The sequence below is a fragment of the Chrysochloris asiatica genome, unplaced genomic scaffold (assembly GCF_000296735.1).
Source record: "Chrysochloris asiatica unplaced genomic scaffold, ChrAsi1.0 scaffold00146, whole genome shotgun sequence".
NCBI classification, from domain to species: Eukaryota; Metazoa; Chordata; class Mammalia; order Afrosoricida; family Chrysochloridae; genus Chrysochloris; species Chrysochloris asiatica.
This window is the reverse complement of record NW_006408664.1, coordinates 656059-677238: the sequence shown is the minus strand read 5'-3', so window position 1 is coordinate 677238 and position 21180 is coordinate 656059. Positions and strand designations below refer to the sequence as shown.

The window sequence follows — 21180 nt, the reverse complement described above, 5'->3', positions numbered from 1 at the left end:
CCCGAGCAAGGAAAAAAGAAAGGAGGTTGGCACTGGAACTCTCACAGCAAAGATTTGAAAGCTCACATTTTAACACTGAATCCTATACAGCCTCCATAGTCGATGCTGCCTTCCACAAGGAGGCTCTGCAGAGGCTTTGCTGTGTTGAATGTGCTTGCCTCATGGCCCCTGCCCCCAGCTTCCCTCCCCTGCCGTGAGCAATCACAGAACACTCTAACATCAGAGAGAAAGAGGTGTGGTCTGCCCCTTGTGTTGAGTGGCACTGATGGCAGCTTTGTTTTGTAACCCCCAGGTTCTGAAGATGGCATAGTAGCAAAGGCACCTTCCAATGACTGGGAGCACCTTTACCCATGGGTGCCAGCTTGGGCCACTGACTGAAGGAACGTTGAACTAAAGGAACGTGTCTACCACTTTCCTGAAAACCTCTTTCTCTCTTAATTCATGAGCCAGCAGGATGCAATCGCTGCGCTTTCAGAACGCCTTCTCATAGCTGCTTACAAAGGCCAAGCAGAGAATGTGGTTCAGCTCATCAACAAGGGCGCCAAGGTAGCGGTTACCAAGGTAACAAGAGGAGAAACTTTTTAGCCATTCCCTGGGAACTAGCCTACCTCTTAACCATTGTCTACAAAACTGTTGTATTTGGGTTGCAGCTTTCAGAGAACTTGCATTGCTTGCAGCAGTGGAGGTTTGCGGGGAAAGAGCAGGATTGAAATTATTTTTATTGCCATCTTTAAAAGGAAGTAATTTATGATTAGTGTTTCACAGTCTTGAGAATCATAGCATAGGTTTTTCTCACCTACTCATTTTAGCTAAATGGACGGAGGATTTCTTGGGAGAAGTTGGGAAACAAAAGCTTACTGGGAAAAGTAGATGTGGGGTAATCACATTAGACAGGCTGCCTAGGGAGGTTAACCAGCCACTCAGCTGTTGTGGCGTCATTAGCCCCATCTGTGATGAGGATGGCCGCTTGGACCAGATGAATGCCATGGCCTCTTTGGGCTGTGGTGTTGCATGGGTCAGTGAATGTGTGTTGAGCTTTGGAAGATATTCCCTATCCCACACCAACACCATAATTGTAGACAAAAGAACGCACTGGCCAGTGGTGATGCCTAACCCTTAACAGGTTCTTAGTATTTCTCTAAGCTCTTTACCTGCATTGATTCATGTCATTTTGTAGGATAAGCACTGGACTGCTAACTACAAGTTTGGGGGTTCAAACCCACCAGTTGCTCCTTGAAAATCCTATACAGGGTGGCTACTAGTCAGAACTGACTTGCTGTCACTTAAAAACAACAAAGTCCTTTAGTGTAATGCTATAGGCTAAGCACTGGACTGCTAACTACAAGTTTGGGGGTTCAAACCCACCAGTTGCTCCTTGAAAATCCTATACAGGGTGGCTACTAGTCAGAACTGACTTGCTGTCACTTAAAAACAACAAAGTCCTTTAGTGTAATGCTATAGGCTAAGCACTGGACTGCTAACTACAAGTTTGGGGGTTCAAACCCACCAGTTGCTCCTTGAAAATCCTATACAGGGTGGCTACTAGTCAGAACTGACTTGCTGTCACTTAAAAACAACAAAGTCCTTTAGTGTAATGCTATAGGCTAAGCACTGGACTGCTAACGGCAAGGTCGGTGCTTCAAACCCACCAGCTGCTTCTCGGAAACTTATACAGGGTTGCTATGGAGTCCTGGTGTGGTGCTGTGGGTCAATCCGCCAGACTGAAAAACCGTTTGAATTGCAAGGTCAGCTGTTTAAGCTCACCAGCTGCTCCTTGGAAACCCTATACAGGGTCCCTATGGGACTCAACGGCACTCGACATGAGTCGAAAACCACTGAGCGACATTTAACAGTAGCCAACAAGAGTCCTTTAGGTTCTACTTTCATCCCCACTCTAGAGATAAAGAAACTGAGATGCAGAGAAGTCTGAAGAAGCTGTTAATGTCCCACAGCTGCTCAATGGTGGAGCTGCAGGTGTTTGGATGTCCGCTCTCCATACCACCACACCACAGAAAGAACTGAGGGAGAGGGGTGGTTAATTAAAAAAATCTTAACAGTAACCTCTGAACTCCAGTGGCAAAGATTGGCCAGCTCACACTTCCTGGTTAATCATATGTAATCTCTATACAGTAAAACCTGTGGGAGCTGGAATGTGGCTCACTGCCTTGTTTTTCTGGCTCTCACAATCTCACAAGTTTTTACCCATTGACAGGGTACCATTTTACCACTTCTCTGTTGTTCATTTTAGTGGAAAGATTTGACCTTTCCTTCTCTGTCAGGTTTCCACCTTACCCAGGTTCTGCCTTTTGCAGGTGGTGGCTATGAGTTGGAACAAACTTGATAGCACTTCACAACAACAACAACAAATGCTTATCTCTAGAGAGAGAAAAATCTTGGTCTATTTGGTCTCACAGGGCTCTGCACAGCACAGGGTTTGTATAGTCGGACTGTCGAAGGTAGAGAGGAACCTTTACTCAGGCTTTGATGTGATCAACCTGCAGAAAGTCCAGGCCATCATGAATGGGTGCCTGCTCTCACATTTTAACTCTGCTGTTTGCTAATTGTGCATGTTACTCAACTTCTTTGAACCTCAGTTTCCTTACCTATAAGACAGAAATAATAGTTGCCAAACATGCATTATAATAGTGATAAGAGTAACCTTATGTAAAGCACTTGACACACAGCCAGTGCTGGAAATACTCTTCTCCAACAAATTGTCATTGGTACAAGACTGTTTTATAACAGTCTTTTTGATTATGTCTTTGAACTCTGCTGACTTTGCGGTCTGCAGCCCGATTCATAACCACTACGCTACCAGAACTCCTTAAAAATATATCCCATAAAATTCACCCCACCAAGAAACAATGTGTCCATTTACAGCTACAGTTTGAACCCTTAGGCAACCAGTCATCTACTTTCTGTTTTCTGTAGATTTGCCTTCCCTGGGCATTTCATTTACATGGTGTCATACACTGTGCAGTGTTTTGTATTTGGCATCTTTCACTTAAACACAATGATTTTGAGGTTCAGCCATACTGTAGTATGTGTTCCTCAAAATGTTCCTTCTGTTGCTAAATAATATTCTATTGTGTGGAGTCCTGGTGTGGCGCTGTGGGTTAATGTGCCAGATTGCAAATGTGTTTGAACTGCAAGGTCTGCGGTTCAAGCTCACCAGCTGCTCCTTGGAAACCCACCCTAAACAGGGTCGCTATGGGTCGGAACTGGCTTGATGGCATTTAAAAACACACCACATGTATATCCATTCACAACTTGGTGGACATATTTGGGTTTTATGGGTTTTTTTTTTCATTTGGGGGCTTGTTATAGATTGAATTGTGTCTTCCCAGAATATGTGTCGTAAATCCTAACCTCTATGCTTGTGGTTGTAATACCTTTGGGACATGACTTGTCTTTCTTAATAAGAGAGCATGAATGTAGTATGGGTCTTAAATCAGTCTTTTTTGAGATATGAAAGATCAAACAAGCAAGCAGATGACACAGAGTTTAAACAAGAAATCAGAAGACACAAAAGGGGGTGAGCAATGCCAAGCCAGATGAAGATCTCCTAGGAGTCAAACTGCAAGAGAGACATGGATCTTCCTCCAGAGTTAACAGTAATCTTTTCCCTAGAGCCAGTGTTCTTCATTTGGATTTCTAAACTATGAAAAAATAAATTTCTTTTTATTAAACCCATCTGCTTGTGGTGTCTCTGTTATATAGCAGCACTAGATAATCACCATGCATCTGTCAAGCTGTGGTGACTTGTGTGGTTCTGTGAGTCTGGAAGTTACAGCACTGGTATTTTAAATACCAGCAGGGTCACCCATGGTGGACAGATTTCAGCTGAGCTTCCAGACTAAGACAGACTAGGAATAAGGAGAAACAGACTACTTCTGAATGTTTAGTCACTTAAAGACCTATGAATAGCAGTAGAACATTGTCAGATATAGGGTCACCAGATGAAAACATTATGAATAGCACCAGAATATTTCAGATATAGTGCCAGAAGATAAGCTCCTCAGATTGGAAGACACTCAGATATGACTGGGGAAGATACTGACTGTGATGATGCAAATGGAATAAAGCTTTCTGGACCTTCATTTGCTAATGGGCACATCTCACAATAAGGAGAAACAGCTGCAAACATTCATTAATAATTGGAACATGAAAAGTATGAAGTATGAATCTAGGAAAATTGCAAGTTGTCAAAAAAATGAAATGGAACTCAAAAAGATCAATATCCTAGGCTTTAGTGAGCTGAAATGGACTGGTATTGGCCATTTTGAATCTGACAGTCACATGGTTTACTATGCCGGGAATGACAAATTCAAGAGAAATGCGTACACAAGAACACCCAAACTTGCAGATAGTATCCATTAGACCTAGCCTCGATGGCTTGATAATCAGAACTTGCCTAGAGGAATATTTGGAAAAAAAAAACAAAAACACACAACAATTTTTGATAAAGGAAACAAGGATAAATTGCTACAATTTGATGAACTTGACCTATACTCGTGGAGGTAGTAGCTCAAAATACCAACAGAGAGAGAAGGAGTCTTCACATCAAGCATCAGTGCTATCCCCTCTGTATACAGGGTAGATAGGGATGGGCAACTTAGACATTGGCTACCTAAAATGAGGGGGTGATAAAGGCATGAAGTGACTGGCTTACATGGTTTCAAGAGGGGGTTTAGTTTAAGAGGGGGGTGGGAGATAGAGTCCCCACTGAATAGTTTTCATCTTGTCTAGATGGGTCTGGTAAAAAGAGATGGGGAGAAGATTCTTATGATTCAATAGTCAATTGTTATCATGACTGACTATGACTGTCACAATTGTAAAGGTAGAAGAAGTTTTGTAACAAAAATGAGGGAGTAGTTAATCTTAATAGGCCAGAAACAGAGGACCTTAGGACTATCAAGGGAGAAGAGCACAAGCAGAATGCAGGACCCTATCTAGAGAAGCAGTGATGCCAGAGATGGAGGCAGAGATGGGGACATGAGAGAGGAAGCAGCTGAGGACTCTAGATTCATGGAAAGTGAGGGACTTAGGGCTGGTGGACAGGAGACAGACTTGCAGAATGGGCCCTTTGGTGATGTAAATTATTATATATGCCTGAGTGTTCAAAAAAAAAAGAGCTAAAATAGAAATACTGTTAACTGATGGTACATGGAGGGGATTATAACCATTGTAATGAAACAAAGTATATGATTTGTTGAATGTAAAACTGATGATCTGCCCTGTAAACTTTCACTAAACTCTCAATAAAAACTGTAAAAAAATATTTAGTTGAGAGAGAGAAATGCGTAGCTATCATCATCAAAAAAGAACATTTCAAGATCTATCTTGAAGTACAGTGCTATCTGTGATAGGATAATATTCATACACCTACAAAGAAGACTAGTTAATGACAATATTATTCAAATTTATGCACCATCCATTAAAGCCAGTGACAAAAAGTGAAAAATTCTACCAAATTCTTCAGTCTTAAATTGATTAAGCATGCAATTAAGATGTATTGATAACTACTGGTGATTGGAATGTGAAGGTTGGAGATAAAGACGAAGGGTAAGTAGTTAGAAAATATGGCCTTGGTGATAGAAATGATACAGGATAGAATTTTACAAGACTAATGACTTATGGAGCCCTGGTATGGCGCTGTGGGGTAATGCACTGGACTGCAAACCTGGTTTGAATCATAAAGTCGGCAGTTCAAGCTTACCAGCCGATCCTCAGAAACCCTATATGGGTCAGAACCAACTCGGCGGCACTTAACAACAATAGCAGCAGCAAATGACTTATTAATTGCAAATACATTTATTAAACAGCATAAAAGATGATTTATATACATGGAACTCACCAGATGGAACATAGAATTGCAGAATCACTGATTGCTTGTATGTAAGTTCAGGCTGAAGCTGAGGAAAATTCAAAACAAGTCCATGAGAGCCAAAATATGACCTTGAACATATCCCACCTGAATTTAGAGACCATCTCAAGAACAGATTTAATTAGATACTAATGACCGAATACCAGAAGAGTTGTATGATGACTGACTTCTAGAACATCATAGGAAGAAACAGGAGAAAAAGAAAATACCAAAATAGATGTCAGAAGACTCTGAAACTTGCTCTCCAGCTTAGAGATGGTAAAGTGAGTGTAATAAGAAAGTCAAGGAGCTAAACATAAAATTTGAAAGGACAGCTCAAGAAGAAAAAGCATTATAGTGAAATGTGCAAAAAACCTGGAGTTAAAAAACCAAAAGGGAAGAAAACGCTCAGCGTTTGCAAGCTGAGAGAACTGAGGAAAAATTCAAACCTTGACTTGAAATGTTGAAGGATTTCATGGGTAAAATATTGAGTGATGCAGGAAGCATCAAAAGAAGATGGAAAATATACATATGCATAGTCACTACCCAAAAGAAATGGTCGATGTTCAACGATTTCAAGAGCTAGCATATGATGAAGAACTGATGATACTGGAGGAAGAATGTAGGAATCATTGAACAATATCATTAATATCATATGCAACTAAAATTTCACTGAAGATAATTTAAAAACAGCTGAAATAGTACATCAACAGGGAACTTCTAGAAACTCAAGCCAGATTCAGAAGAGGACATGGAACCAGGGGATTTCATTGCTGATGTCAGATGGATCTTGGCTTATAGCAGAGAATACCAGAAAGATATTTACTTGTGCTTTATTGACTATGCAAAGATTTTTGACTGTGTGGATCATGATGAGTTATGAATAACATTGTGAAGAATGGATATTCCAGAACACTTCGTTGTGTACTCATGAGGAACCTGTACATAGACCAAGATGCAGTTGTTGGAGAGAAGATTGAAGTTATCAAAGACTTCATTTTGCTTGCGCTACCGTCAACAGTCATGGAAACAACAGTCAGAAAATCAAATGACATATTAATTAGGCAAATCTGCACAAGACCTCTGTAAAGTGTTCAAGAGCAAAGATATCAGTTTGAGGGCTTGGTGTACCTTACCCAAGCCATGTATTTTCAGTTGCCTCACATGCATGTACAAGATGGAGAATGTATTAAATATATATATATATAATTGATGCATTTGATAACTCATAACTGGTACTAGAGAAGAATATTGAAATTACTATGGATATCCCAGAAGAACAAACAAATCTGTGTTGGAAGAAGTACAGTACAGCCATTATGGCTCCTTAGAAGCAAGGAGGGCAAGAGTTTGCCTCTCATATTTTGGACATAGAATCAGGAGGGACTGGTCCCTGGAGAAGGACATCATGCTTGATAAAGTAGAGGGCCAATGTAAAAGAGGAAGGCCCCCAACAATATGGGTTGGTACAGTGGCAGCAGCAATGGGCTCATGTAACAACCATGAGAATAGCATAGGACCCGGCAGTGTTTGGGTCTGTTGTGGAACCCACTGAGCAGCACCTAACAACACATAACTAAGACTGGGCTGTTATGAATAATGGTTCTATGAACACATACATACTAATCTTTGTATGGCCATATCTCTTCAGTTCTCTTGGGTGGATATCTAGAATAGTATTGCTGAGTCATTTGGTAAATCCTTGTTTAACATTTTAAGAAGGTGCTCAACTGTTTTCCAAAGTGGTTGTGCCATTTTACATTTCCACAGCAACATAAGACGAATGTGTCAGTTTCTCCATTGCCTTGTTGATACTTGTTATTGTCTATATTTTTATATAATTTGCTTTTAAAGTTATTTTTATCAAAGTAATGCAAGTACATAGGAGCTTTAAAAGTGTAAGTTTAAATAACTGCCAGAAGACCTCACAATAAACAGCTGTCTCCTTGCTTAGCCCCATTCTGCTACACTGAAACAACCTTCAAATCATTTAGCTGTTTGTTTGTTTTTCTTGGCATTTACCTTCATATTTGTAATAAATATACAGTGCTCTGATTCATCAAGTTAATTTTTAATTTGGAACATGATTTTGCTCTTGATGTTGTATAAGCACAGAAAGAGCCAAATATTTCTACCATATTTGCCTGCCCATTTCTGATTCTCCAGAAGCACTTTTATCTTTGTAGCACTGTAGGATAAACACTAGATTTGCAAGGTCAGTGGTTCAAACCTACCAACTGCAATGAGTCAGAACTGACTCGATGGCACTAACAACAACATTGTAGTGTTTACTTCCTGTCCCTAAATGATATTCTGATAGTGCTGATTCTTGGTTTTTCTGCTTTAAGAATGATTTACTGATAATATTGTTAAGTGCCGTTGAGTTGATTCCCACTCATAGCAGTAGCCCTGTATAGGGTTTCTGAGGCTGTCAAACTTTAGGAGAGTAGAAAGGCTTATCTTTCTCTCATGCAGCAGATGTTGGGCTTGAACCACCAAACTAGTGGTTAGTAGCCTAGTCATTATCCTATAATGCCACCGTGCGCCCCTATTGACAGTGTTGTTATTAAGTGCCTTTGAATTGGTTATGACTCATAGTGGCCCTGTATAGGGTGTCTGAGGAGCGGCAGGTGAGTTTGAACAACCATCCTCTTTATTATTATCCTAATTATTATCTTGGAGTCCTGGTGTGCCGCTGTGGGTTAATGTGCCAGACTGCAAAGCTGTTTGAACTGCAGGTCAGCAGTTCAAGCTCACCAGCTGCTTCTTGGAAACCCTATACGGGGTTGCTATGGGTCGGAATCGACTCAACGGCACTTCACAACAACAACAATTATTATCTTGCTACTTTTTTTCTGCTTTGATTTCTTTTTTGTTTTGTTTTCTGGGCCCCAGTATCTTTCTCTATTTTTTGGTTTACTTCCTTATTTTGATGTGGTATATCCTCCATCACAGCACTGTCCAATAGGACTTTCTGCAGTGCTGGACATGGTCTATTGGTGCTGTCCAGTATGGTAACCACTAGCCACAGGTCTTAGTTACCAAGTGCTACCATAACAAACACATACCACAAGTAAGTGGCTCTAAAGAATAGGCATTTATTTTTTTCACAGTTCATGAAGCTAGAAGTCTGAATTCAGGGGGTGATTCTAGAGGGTGGTCCTTCTAGTAGCTGTCAGCAGTGCTTGGCGTTCCTGGGCTTGTAAATGCAATGCATCATCTGTGTATGTTTGTCTTCATATGGAGTCTGGTCTGCTCCATTTTATAACTCAGGCCCCACCCTGGTCTGGTATGGCCTCATTAACATAACAAAGAAGACCCCTCTTTTCAAATAGGCTCCCATTTATAGGTGATTTTTAGTCTTTATTAAATTTTAATTTAATTACATGGTTAATTTAAATGATGCATGTGGCATTTGGCTGCTATATTCAGTAACACAGCTTTAATATCTTCCTGAGAATGAGTGTAGAGAGTAGTCAACTTTGTTGTTGTTAAGTGCCGTCCAGTCGGTTATGACCCATCAGCTTTAGACATAGCTTATTGAGTTTTTGTTAAGATTGATGATGAGTTCAGTTCTTTCACATGCTTCTTTGTCTTTCATATTCTCTCGGTCTACTTATGTCTTCATTTAAAAATCAGATTCATACACTGTTCACTGGTGAGCCAAGAAGGGAAATAAAATTATATTTGTCTAAATAACTTGCTGTTTTTCCTGGAGTTGATAAGTGCCTTGATTTTTCATGTACTTTTTCTTGTGGTAAAGCTTTTATTGTGAATTGATTGATAATTTACATGGGAGAACATGGGTTTTGCCCTCATCGTATCGTATTTTGTTTCATTGCAATGATTACAGTCCCCTCTGTGCATCATCATTTCAACCATTCAACCGTATTTACGTCTATTCCCTCTGGTATATATATTTATTTATTTTAATGTACACAAAAACACTCAGGAATATATATAATCATTTAAATAACCCAAGGGCACATTCTGCAAGCCTGCCTCCTGGCTGCCAGCATATAGTCTTTCTCTTTCCATGAGTCTAGAGTCCTGAGCAGCTCCCTCTCTCCATGTCATCATCTCTGTCTCCATCTCTGGTGTTGCTGCTTCTCTGAATAGGATTCCACATTCCACTTGTGCTCTTCTTCTTTGATGGTCCTAGGTTCCTCTGTTCCTGGAATGTAATTAACTACTCCCCCCCTATATGTTACAAAACTTACACCTTTATAGTTGTGACAACCACAATTAGTCATAATAACAGTTATTCACTACTGAATCAAAAGAATCCTATCCTCATCTCCTTTCACCAGACTGTCTAGACAAGAGGAAAATTATTCAGTGGAGATTCTACCTTCCCCTGTATATACTGAAACTAAACTCCCTCTTGAAAACTTGTAAACCAGCCACTTCCTACCTTTATAGCCACCCCATTTTAGGTAGCCAATGTCTAAGTTGCCTGTCCCGATCCACCTTGGATGCCGAGGTACTTTTCATGTACTTTTATTCATGTTTTAAAATACTCATTTTTTTATTCATGGCCATCCAGTTCCAGAGTTCTTGCTCTTAACCCACCATGTTTGAAGTCTGTGGTTCTGGTGGGCATTTCCTTGGCTTATTACACATAGTAGTTATAATCTACATGTGTTTTACTTTCTGGAATCTCATATACTTTAATAAAGTTTGAAAGTATAAAGTATTACATACATGTACAATATAAAAAATTAAATTGTTACATACATGTACAATATAATTATTGAGATTATCGTTTTATTAAAGAAACTGTTATAATGTGAATTAACACTTTATATTTTTCAAATTATTTTTATATATGTATTGCTAATAATTACAACCCTTTTATAGTTACAAGGAAATGGAAACACCAAAAGGGAGGTGGCACCTTTCTTTCTGAATCAATGTCTACAGAATTTCTCCTTCACTGAATCATAGATTAAAAAAGGGCTTTGAGATTTTCTGACCCAAATCTACACCATCCTGGTAGTTGAGCTCCCATGGACCACCTACTGTCTATGACAAAAAGGATCCTGGGACACCTAGGAAAGGTGATGAGGATTGTCTACCATTTAAACCTAAATTTGTAGTCAAGTAGTTAATATTCCTGGTTGTGGTGCTGTGGGTTAACTTGCCAGACTATAAGCTGTTTGAACTACAAGGTCAGTGGTTCAAGGTCACCAGTTGCTCCTTGGAAACCCTATACAGGGTTGCTGTGGGTTGGAACCGACTCGACTGCACTTAACAATAACAAGTTAATATTCCACTATAAGGAGTTCTGCTCCAAACAAGATCTGAAATCATGAGAAATCATTTTGCTTTATTCCTTTCATCGAAATAAAATTCTCAGAGACCCTTTTTAATCTTAATAGATTATTTCTAAATTATGTATCACTCTTTATTTTACTTGTATTATACATGTCTCCTAAAATCCACGGCAGTCAAGTCAATTTTGACTCATAGTAACCCTTTAGGACAAAGTAGAACTGCCACATGGTTTCTAATGCTGTCAACCTTTATGGATGTGACTGCCACATCTTTCTCCCAAGGAGCAGCTGGGCATTGGACCACTGACCTTTCAGCTAGCAGCCTAGCTTTTAACCACGGTGCCACCTCTGTCACTTTTCTTTCTTCTTTAAGTCTACAAATAATATAGACAGACTCCAGTTCCTCACAAATGACTGCATTGTCCTGATCAGTTTTCTTATATTCTGTTAAAGAAAGGAAGTGTTGTCTTTATGAACTTATTACACTGTTGTTGTTCGACCCATAGCGACCCTGTACAGAGTTTCCAAGGCTGAAAATCTTGACAGGAGTAGAAAGCCTCATCTTTCTCCCGCGAAGCGGCTGGTAGTTTCGAACTGCTGACCTTAAGGTTCACAGTCCTATTCGTAACCACTATGCTATCAGAGCTTCTCATTACACTGTAGTAACCTAAATTCTTCACATTGCAGTATAATTCATTTGCTCTAGTATATGTCACATCTACACAACTGCCTTCTGTGTAACAACCTCCAGTGGTTTACGTCTTCAAAGCTATTGAATCACCTTCATTTTATCTCCTCTCACACCCTCTACCCTATCAGAGTGTCTAATACTTTTTTTTCTATGACTTCTGTCCCAGGTCTCTATGTGACTCTGGTCATAGGAGCATCATTGAACAAAGATGGCGGTCCAGGAATGGGCCAGTGTCTGTGCCTTTCCTTCCCTCTTCCCATCAGGGCTTCTCCTTCATGGAGCAGGTATTGTTGGTTTGAGAGGCCTGTCCCTTAGTTAATAAGACCTGTGATCCCAAGCAGGAGTGAGGAACTGTACCTTGGCCACTGTGTCCTGATCTTCTTCCTTGACCAGAGCAAGGGTGCACATGGTTGTAACCCAGGGCACCCAGGCCCATGGAGTCTGTGTCTGGAGAAGTCTTCCCTAGCTTGTTCTACAGATTGCAGTTCTCAGATGATTCTGTCCCTGTCCCTGGGGCTTGGCCTCTTCCTCGGGAGGTCTTTTCAGTATAAACACTGTGGTCTGCTTGGAGCATGTCCAGTGAGGAGGGCTAAGAAATACATCTGAACATATACTTGGGGGAAAAAACAAAAACATCTCCACTTCCTTTTTAGGGTTTATTTTAAGCTGTTTATTGTTCATTGAACTGCCTTGTTATCCCTCATTGGTCTTTATCTCAACAGGAATGCTTCTTCCAAAATGTTCCCTAACAGACTTCCACCTTCTTCTTCATCTAACTGGGAGTTGGCCTTTACAAAATGAGTGAAAGGGGCCAGTACATTCTGTGTGCCCTTTATGATCACCTGCTAATGTCATGTATGAATCACCTATTGTCATGTTCCCATGCAGCTTGGGCTTGTTCCTCCAGTACCAGTAGCTCTTGATCATCTGCTAGCCCTGGAAATGGTTGAGCATGGCACAGTTGTTTTTGGTACAGTGACTCTTTCCTTCCATCGTCTTCTGAATGATGCTTTCTGCATCATTCAATATTTGCCCGTTGTTAAGTGTTTAAAGTACTGTCGAGTCAGTTCCTAATCATAGTAACCCTGTATATGTAGAGTTCCCAGTGAGCAGCTGGTGGGTTTTTAGCTAGTGGGCTTGCAGTTTGCAATCCAGAACTGACCTTTCAGCACCACACCAGGACTCCATTTTTCCCATAGAATCCTTCAATATTTCAGCCTGAAGCTTGAGGTTTTTTCTTCAGTTCTTTCCAATTGAGAACTACTGACCATGTTCTTCCCTTTTTGTTTTCTAACTCCATGTCTTTGTACTTTTCATTATAATACTTGACTTTGTCAGCTCCAACTGTCCTTTGAAGTTTTCTGTTCATCTCTTTTATCTCCTCATTTCTTCCATTCATTTTAGCTTCTCTACACTCAAGAGCAAGTTTCAGAGTCTCTTCTGACATCCATTCTTGTCTTTTCTTTCTTTCCTGTCTTTTTAATGACCTTTTGCTTTCTTTCTGTATGATGTTCTTAACGTCATCCCACAACTCTTCTGGTCGCCAGTCAATACTTCATCACATCTGTGCTGGAGATAGTCTCTACCTTCAGGTGAGATATATTCAAGGTCACAGTTTGGCTTTCATTAATTTGTTTTCATTTTCTTCAGCTTCAGCCTGAACTGCATATGAGCAATTGATGCTCTGTTCCACAGTGTGCCTCTGACCTTGTTTTGGCTTATGATACTGAGCTTTTCTATTCCCATAGAGATAATAAATTTGATTCCTGTGTATTCCATCTGATGAGGCCTCTGCGTATAGTCACCTTTTATGTTGGTGAAAAAAAGGTATTTGCAAAGAATAAGTTATTGGTCTTATAATAAAATCCAGTCATACGATTTCCAGTATAATTTGTATCACAAAGACCATATTTTCCAACTACTGATCCTTCTTCTTTGTTTTCAACCTCCACATTCCAGTCAATGCATCTTGATTACTTGCTTGATCAGTTTCAGACAGAAGAAGTTGCTAGAATTCTTCAGTTTTATCTTCACTGGCTTTAGTGGTTGCTGTGTAAATTTGAGTAATAGTGGTATTAATTGGTCTTCCTGGTAGGCATATGTATATTATCCAATCATAGATACCATTGTACTTCAAGATAGATCTTGATTTACTGTGATTCCATACTTATTAATGCAAGTAGAAAATAAGTCTTAATGAAGAAAACATATTTCACCCTGTAAAGTAGTAGCATGTTTCATTAAAGGTTAAAATGCATTTATGACATTCAGAACGGGATTCATAATGGTACATATCTTATAAAATATAAATCTGAAGTCCTGGTGTGGCACTATGGGATAAAGCACTGGACCTCAAATCAAGGTCGATTTGAACCATAAGGTCGGTGGTTCAAACTCACCAGCCGCTTCTTGGAAACCCTATACGGGGTTGCTGTGAGTCAGAACTGACTCAATGGCATTTAGCAGCAACAACAGCTGCCAACTAAATGAACTCTCAATGCATTCAGCAGAACAATGTAAGTGTATCTGCTCACATGATGTCATACATTAAAGAAACATTAATACATTCAATTATAAACAAAACTTGATCTGAGTCATTGTCAGCCTCAAAACATGATATTTAGAAAATTTGGGGAACTAATACATTTATAAATCTGTTATGACATAAATATTTAACTAGAGTGTTTTATTTAAGCATATTAAGAAAAAATGAATGATTTTTTATTCCTTCTTGAAGTAATTTTGCTGCCTTTTCAAAAGTGTTTAGTAGATGTTTTAAATTTGATAGTTTGAATCACCATATGACAGGTTGAAATAATTGTGTTACAACTTTATTTCCCTTCTAAAATCAGTTGTTGTTAAGTGCCGTCAAGTCGATTCCAACCCATAGCAACCCTGTATAGGGTTTCTGAGGAGCAGCTGGTAAGCTTGAACCACTGACCTTGCTGTTCAGATGGCTTTGCAGTCTGACGCATTAACACACAGCGCCACACCAGGACTCCTTTAAAATCAGTACACCTCCTTAATCTTACATCTTAATATTTTCATCTATCCTGTATCATATATGTATTATCTAACAGGAAATGAAAATATCTAATTGTATATACTGGTAAGCTAGAGAATTAAAGATGATAACCCCCTTTCACCATTCAAAAAAAAAAAAAAAAAGATTTTGAAATGTTTTTTTTTGACAGTGAATTTGATACCTTTCCTTTTCAATTGAATTTGATGTTATTCCTTTTCAATTTGTCATTTTTGACATAGTAAGCCATATGATTGTCTGATTCAAAATGGTCAATACCAATCTATGTCAGCTCCCTAATGCCTAGGATATTGATCTTTATGTGTTGCATTTCATTTTTGACAACTTCTAGTTTTCCTAGAGGCATACTTTGCACATTGCATGTTCTGATTATTAATGAATGTTTGCAGCTGTTTCTCCTCATTTTGAGTTGTGCCGCATCAACAAATGAAGGTTCCCAGTAATAATTTTGAGTGCCTTCCAACCTGAGGGGTTCATCTTCCAGCACTGTATCTGACAATGGGCTGCTGCTATTTGTAATATTTTTATCTTCTGGCGTTCTATCAGACAATATTCTGCTGTTGTTCATAGGTTTCAGTGGCTAACCATTCAGAAGTAGTCTGCCTTTCCTTCCCTGCAGAAACCTGTCCACCATGTGTGACCTTGTGGGTATTTAAAATACTGGTGGAGTAGCTTTCAGCATGACAGCAACACACACTCTGCCACAGTACCACAAAATCACAGATGAATGGTAGACAGGGGCCATAGTATGGAATAGTATTTAATAGTATGGAAATGGACACATGGGGCAGGACTGGCCAGGTGGAGCCTGAGTTTGCTATCTGTGATCTAATTTTTACCAAGATCTGTTTACCAATGAAAATAGGTAACCAGCTTTTGCTAGAGCAAAAGTAGGGGTTAGGGACATCAAAAAGGAGATGGAAAGGTTGGGATGTTCTCAGTGGTGAGGGTTGAGGACAGGTGGGGGGAAGGGAAACTCATGTTAGATGGTGGGTGGTGCCTCATTTTTCCTTACTCAAGCCTGTTGGTGGATGGTGGAGGATGTTACTATTTTTCACAGATCCGGAAACAAGTTTAGGCGGTTGAATGACAGCACAAGTGTTAATAATTAGAGCTGGCGTTACACCCAGCCTTTCCCTTTTATATTGATGGGTTTTACGTGCTGTGGAGTTGGTTTCAACTCTTAACAACCCTGTATAGGGTTGCAAGGAGCAGTTGGTGGGTTTGAACTGCCGGCCTATGATTCTCAGTCTAATGCTGATCCTACAGCACCACACCAGGAGGTATATTTTGGATTTGGAAGGTGCCACCACTCCTGAGCCATCTTGTTAGTAATTTATAGCTTCTAAAGTGCCCTCTCACCATACTTATTCAGCCTGTATGCTGAGCAAATAGTACGAGACACTGAGCTATATGAAGAAAAACGTGGCGTCAGGATTGAAGGAAGACTCATTAACAACCTGTGATATGCAGATGATACAATATCGCTTGCTGAAAGAGAAGAGGGCTTAAAACATTTACTGATGAAGATCAAAGAGCACAGCCTTTGGTATGGATTACATCTCAATGTAAGAAAACAAAAATTCTCACCACTAGGCCAATAAATAACATTCTTATCAAGTTGTCAAGGATCTTCATTCTTCTTGGATCAACTATCAACACTCATGGAAGTAGCAGTCAGGAAATCAGATGACGTATTGCATTAGGCAAATCTGCTGCACAAGACCTTTTTAAAGTGTTGAAGAGCAAAGATGTCAGCTTGAGGATTAAGGTACATCTGATCCAAGCCATGGTATTTTCAGTAACCGCATATGCATGCGAAAGCTGGACAGTGAATAAGGAAGATGGTAGAAGAATTGATGCTTTTGAGTTATGGTGTTGGAGGAGAATATTGTAAGTGCATGGGTTGCCAAAAGAACCAATAGATCCATTCTGGAAAAAGTGCAGCCAGAGTGCTCCTTGGAGGCCAAGATGGCCAAGCTTCGTCTCTCATACTTTGGACATATTGTCAGGAGGGAGCAGTTGCTGGAGAAGGATAATCATGTTTGGTAAGGTGGAGGGTCAGAGAAAAAGTGGTCGATTCCCCTCCCCCCTCAAAGAGATGGATTGGCCAAGTGGCTATGTTGATGGACTCAAGCATGGCAATAGTAGTGAGGTTGGCCCAGGATCAGGCAGTGTTTCGTTCTGCTGTGCATAAGGTCGCTATGGGTCAGTACCAACTCGATGGCACCTAACAACAAAGTGCCCTCTCAACACAATCTCCTTCTACTGTCTTCTGGTTATTTGTGTACACTTGAGCAAAATATTTCACCCGCTTGAGTCTCAGCTTCCCCACCAGTCAGTGCCATCTGGTTGCTGCTGAGGATGTTCCTGGGACTTCTGACAGGACCCCGTGACTCCTCTGCCTGTGGTCTCTTTTCCAGCCTCTCTCTGCACTACTTCTCCCCATCGTGATCTGTGTGCTCATGTTGTTCGCCATCCTGTCACACCTCCTCACAGAACACACATTTTCCTCCTCAGAAATGTGATACCTTCCCCTGTGTTGCAGAACACAGTGGAAGACCTGGTGACAGTCACTTCTGTTAGAAGTCAAAGTGTGAGGTCCTTGATAAAAAAGAATGCTTCGGTGAAGTCTTAGGTGGAGCCTGAGACTAGCTCAGTGAGTGGAACCTCATTTTGCTCCTTCTGATCAGCTATGGAAGGAGTGCTGGTAGCACCGTGATTAAGTGCTTAGCTGCTATTCAAAAGGTCAGTGGTTTGAACCTACCAGCTGCTCCATGGGAGAAGGGTGTCTGCTTTTGTGAAGACTTACAGTATTGGAAACAGACTGCAAACCAGTTCATTCTGGTTTATAGGCTTTGCTGAGAATTTGCATTTCCACACCAGATATTCTCAATGGTAAGCCACTGCTCAGAGACCCTATACAGGGTCGCTGTGGGTTGGAAGGGACTGTACAACACTTAACAACAATCTACACTTTAACAAGATCCCCAGGTGATACCTATGGGGATTTTGTTAAAATGTAGATTCTGATTCAGTATGTGTGAGATGGAAAGGCAAATTCTCAGAGCAGGTGTTTGAATCAGAATGAAGTTGTTTGAAGTCTCCCTTGGAACCACCTGGGGCAGTTTTACTGTGTCATACAGGTTTGCTGTGACTTGGAATGAACTAGAAGGCAATGGGTTGAGTTAGGTTTGATCAACTATGGATGGTTCAGGTCAACAAGCAAGAGCTTGTTAAAATAATAGCAATGAGATTATTGAAGATCTCAAATGGTTCAAACCAGGCACTTGTCTGATCTCGTAGAGTGAAGTAAAACACTTCAAAATGGTGGAGTTCTTGTTAAGTGCCATTGAGTCGGTTCTGATTCATAGTGAACCTGTATAGGGTTTCCAGGGAGCAGCTGGTAGGTCTGAACCATCATCCCTTAGGTGTAGTCCAGTGCCTATCCTACAGCGGCACACTGGGACTCCTAAGGTGGTAGGGTAACAAAGGCATATTTATGTGGTACAATATTAGATTGGAAGTTGTAAGATGAAGGAAATTGGAAGTGGGATAATTTGAAGTTGGGGGTTGGGAGGAGACCTAAATTGACAGTGACTGGTTGGAATTGTGGGCTATTTGGATTGGTTAGTTGAAACATGTGACTAAGAAGGGTGAAGGGGAGGGGCGGTGGCGCTGTAGGATAAGCACCAGACTGCTAACTGCAAGGTCAACAATTCAGACCCACCAGCCACTGCATAGAAACCCTATATAGGGTTGCTATGAGTTGGAACTGACTCCAGGCACTCAACAACAACTTAACAAGGGGGGCAATTATCCACTTCCTGAGGGTTGCCCAGGGAACTGGTGTCTCCCTTAAGAACTTTCTTTGCACATGTTTAGTTTAACCACAGAGAAAAATGTCTCCTTTACGATGGACTTAAGTGTGTCTAAGGGTTTGAGGGTTGCAAGGGAATTAAGCAAAATCTTAGATGGAATTGGGGTTCAGATTGGGCTTATTCTGATAGCAGTCAAGCACCTCAATTTTGGAATTCTCACAAATTCCCTTTAAACAATCAAGGTTAAATATATACACAGCTAAGGACAATAGCCAGAGAAAAAGGTCATGCCTTTTTTTATGAAGTGTTTTTATAGCCGTCTTTCTTGGGAATAACATTTTTCTTAATTAAGGATTCTAATTTTAATGTGAGCTGTGACCTCTTTCTTTCCCATTTCCAGAACCATTCTTTTGCTTTGATTGGATTGCATGGTTAGAAGGGAAGATTCTTTATTGTCTGTTATCTCTGTTTTCTTCCACAGACAGACAGTTGCTATGGCAAAATATTAAGATCAAAAGGGTTTGTCCTGCTACAGTGTCAATAAAGGTCTTTGGGACATTTTATTGAGAAGCAAAGTGGGACTTAAGATCTTTGTTTTTTAGGGGTATGTTTCAGTATGGGTGGGAGGTTGTTGTTAAATGATGCTTCAAGAATAAGTTGGTCACAAGCCACCACAGTATGACAAACTGACAGACAAGTGGTGGTGTCAGGTTAGTAGCTGAGAACAAGCCATTTGTGCCAACCAGGGACAAAGGGACCACGCAGGATTTGTATATAAAGAGGGCCTGTTTGAAGGGGCTGCTGCTCACTTAGCCCAAACCCATTATTAAATCTGGATTTTTCTGTAAAATCTTCTGATTTTCAAATTTGGCACATAATTTAAAATGAATTATAGCAAAATAAAATAAGTCTGCTGGGAAAAAAAAAAGAGTAAGTTGTAAACATTTCTTTATTGTGAAATTTAAGGGAGGTACATAAGTATACCTTAGAATTAGGAGTCGGGCAGAGCTGGCTCCCTGGATAGCAACTGATTTACACAGCAGAGTGTTATTTCTTGTGGGTATTGTCCTCTGTGGTTGATCATCTCAGAAATCTGCATGCTGAGGACTGTTGAAGGGACCAGTCTTCTCTATAGTCCAGCAGTGGGACCAAGGAACTCACAAAGGTGTGCAAGGCAGTGTGAACACAAATGTGCCTTCCAAACTACTGGAGACAACCTGGTGCCCATTAGTAGGAGAATGAATGATAAAATAATGCATAAATGAATGGGAACTGCATAAAGAAATGTTTCCAACTTATTCTTGAAGCATCATTTAACAACAACCTCCCACCCATACTGAAACATACCCCTAAAGAACAAAGATCTTAAATCCCACTTTGCATCTCAGTAAAATGTCCCAAAGACCTTTACTGATACTCTAGCAGGACAAACCCCTTTGATAATATGCAAAAAAGAAAAGAAAAAACAAAAAACAAATTAATAATGTTGGGCAAAAACATTGCAGAAGGACATATATAATAACAAGCAAGACAATGCTTATGTATTATTGTTTATGACTACAAACATGTAGTAAGCATACACTGAAGTGCAAAGGTATGATAAATGCCAAGTTCAAGATAGTGGTTAGCTCAGGGGTTGGAGGAGAAATGAGATTTGGAAGGGATTCATGAGGGATGTTAATGTTTTCTTAAATTGGTTGTTAGGTATGTACATTTTATACTATTATTTATACTTTTGAATGAAGTCTCTAAATGGTGCAAATGGTTAATGTGCTCATCTGCTAATCAATGGTTGGCAGTTAAGTCCACTCAGAAGCTCCTTGGAAGAAAGACCTGATAGTCTACATCAAAAAAAAACAACCCTTGAAAATGCTGTGGAACATGTTTTTGTTGTTAGGTGCCATCGAGTCTGCACCGTCTCATAATGACCTATGCACAGCAGAACAAAACAATGTCCGATCCTGGGCCAACCTCACTACTGTTGCCACACTTGAGTCCATCGATGCTGCCATTTGGCCAATCCATCTCTGTGGGGGTCTTCCTCTTTTTCTCTGACCCTCCATCTTACCAAGCATGATATCCTTCTTTAGCGACTATTCTCTCCTGACAATATGTCCAAAGTATGAGAGACGAAGTTTGGTCATCTTGGCCTCTAAGGAGCACTCTGGCTGTGCTTCTTCCAGGATGGATCTATTGTTTCTTTTGGCAGCCCATGACACTTTTAGTATTCTCCTCCAACAACATAATTCAAAGGCATCAATTCTTCTACAATCTTCCTTATTCACTGTCCAGCTTTCGCATCCATATGAGGTTATTGAAAATACCATGGCTTGGGTCAGGTGCACCTTAGTTCACAAGCTGACATCTTTGCTCTTCAACACTTTAAAAAGTTCCTGTGCAGCAGATTTGCCTAATGCGTCATCTGATTTCTTGACTGCTGCTTCTGTGAGTGTTGATAGTTGATCCAAGAAGAATGAAGTCTT

The 21180-nt window shown here is 40.2% G+C and overlaps 1 protein-coding gene across 4 annotated transcripts in view; it reads left to right on the top strand.

Annotated features, from left to right (window-relative positions):
* The first annotated feature begins 292 nt into the window (after positions 1 to 292).
* Positions 293 to 21180, top strand: part of ANKRD6 (ankyrin repeat domain 6) — a 59578-nt gene continuing 38690 nt past the window's right edge. For 2 of the 4 annotated variants that reach the window (XM_006870615.1, XM_006870616.1), the window contains exon 1: positions 442 to 561. In XM_006870615.1, coding sequence (XP_006870677.1) covers positions 442 to 561 — 120 coding nt within the window. Of the gene's footprint in view, positions 562 to 21180 lie in introns of all 4 variants that reach the window. The other 2 variants (XM_006870617.1, XM_006870618.1) reach the window with 2 other exon arrangements.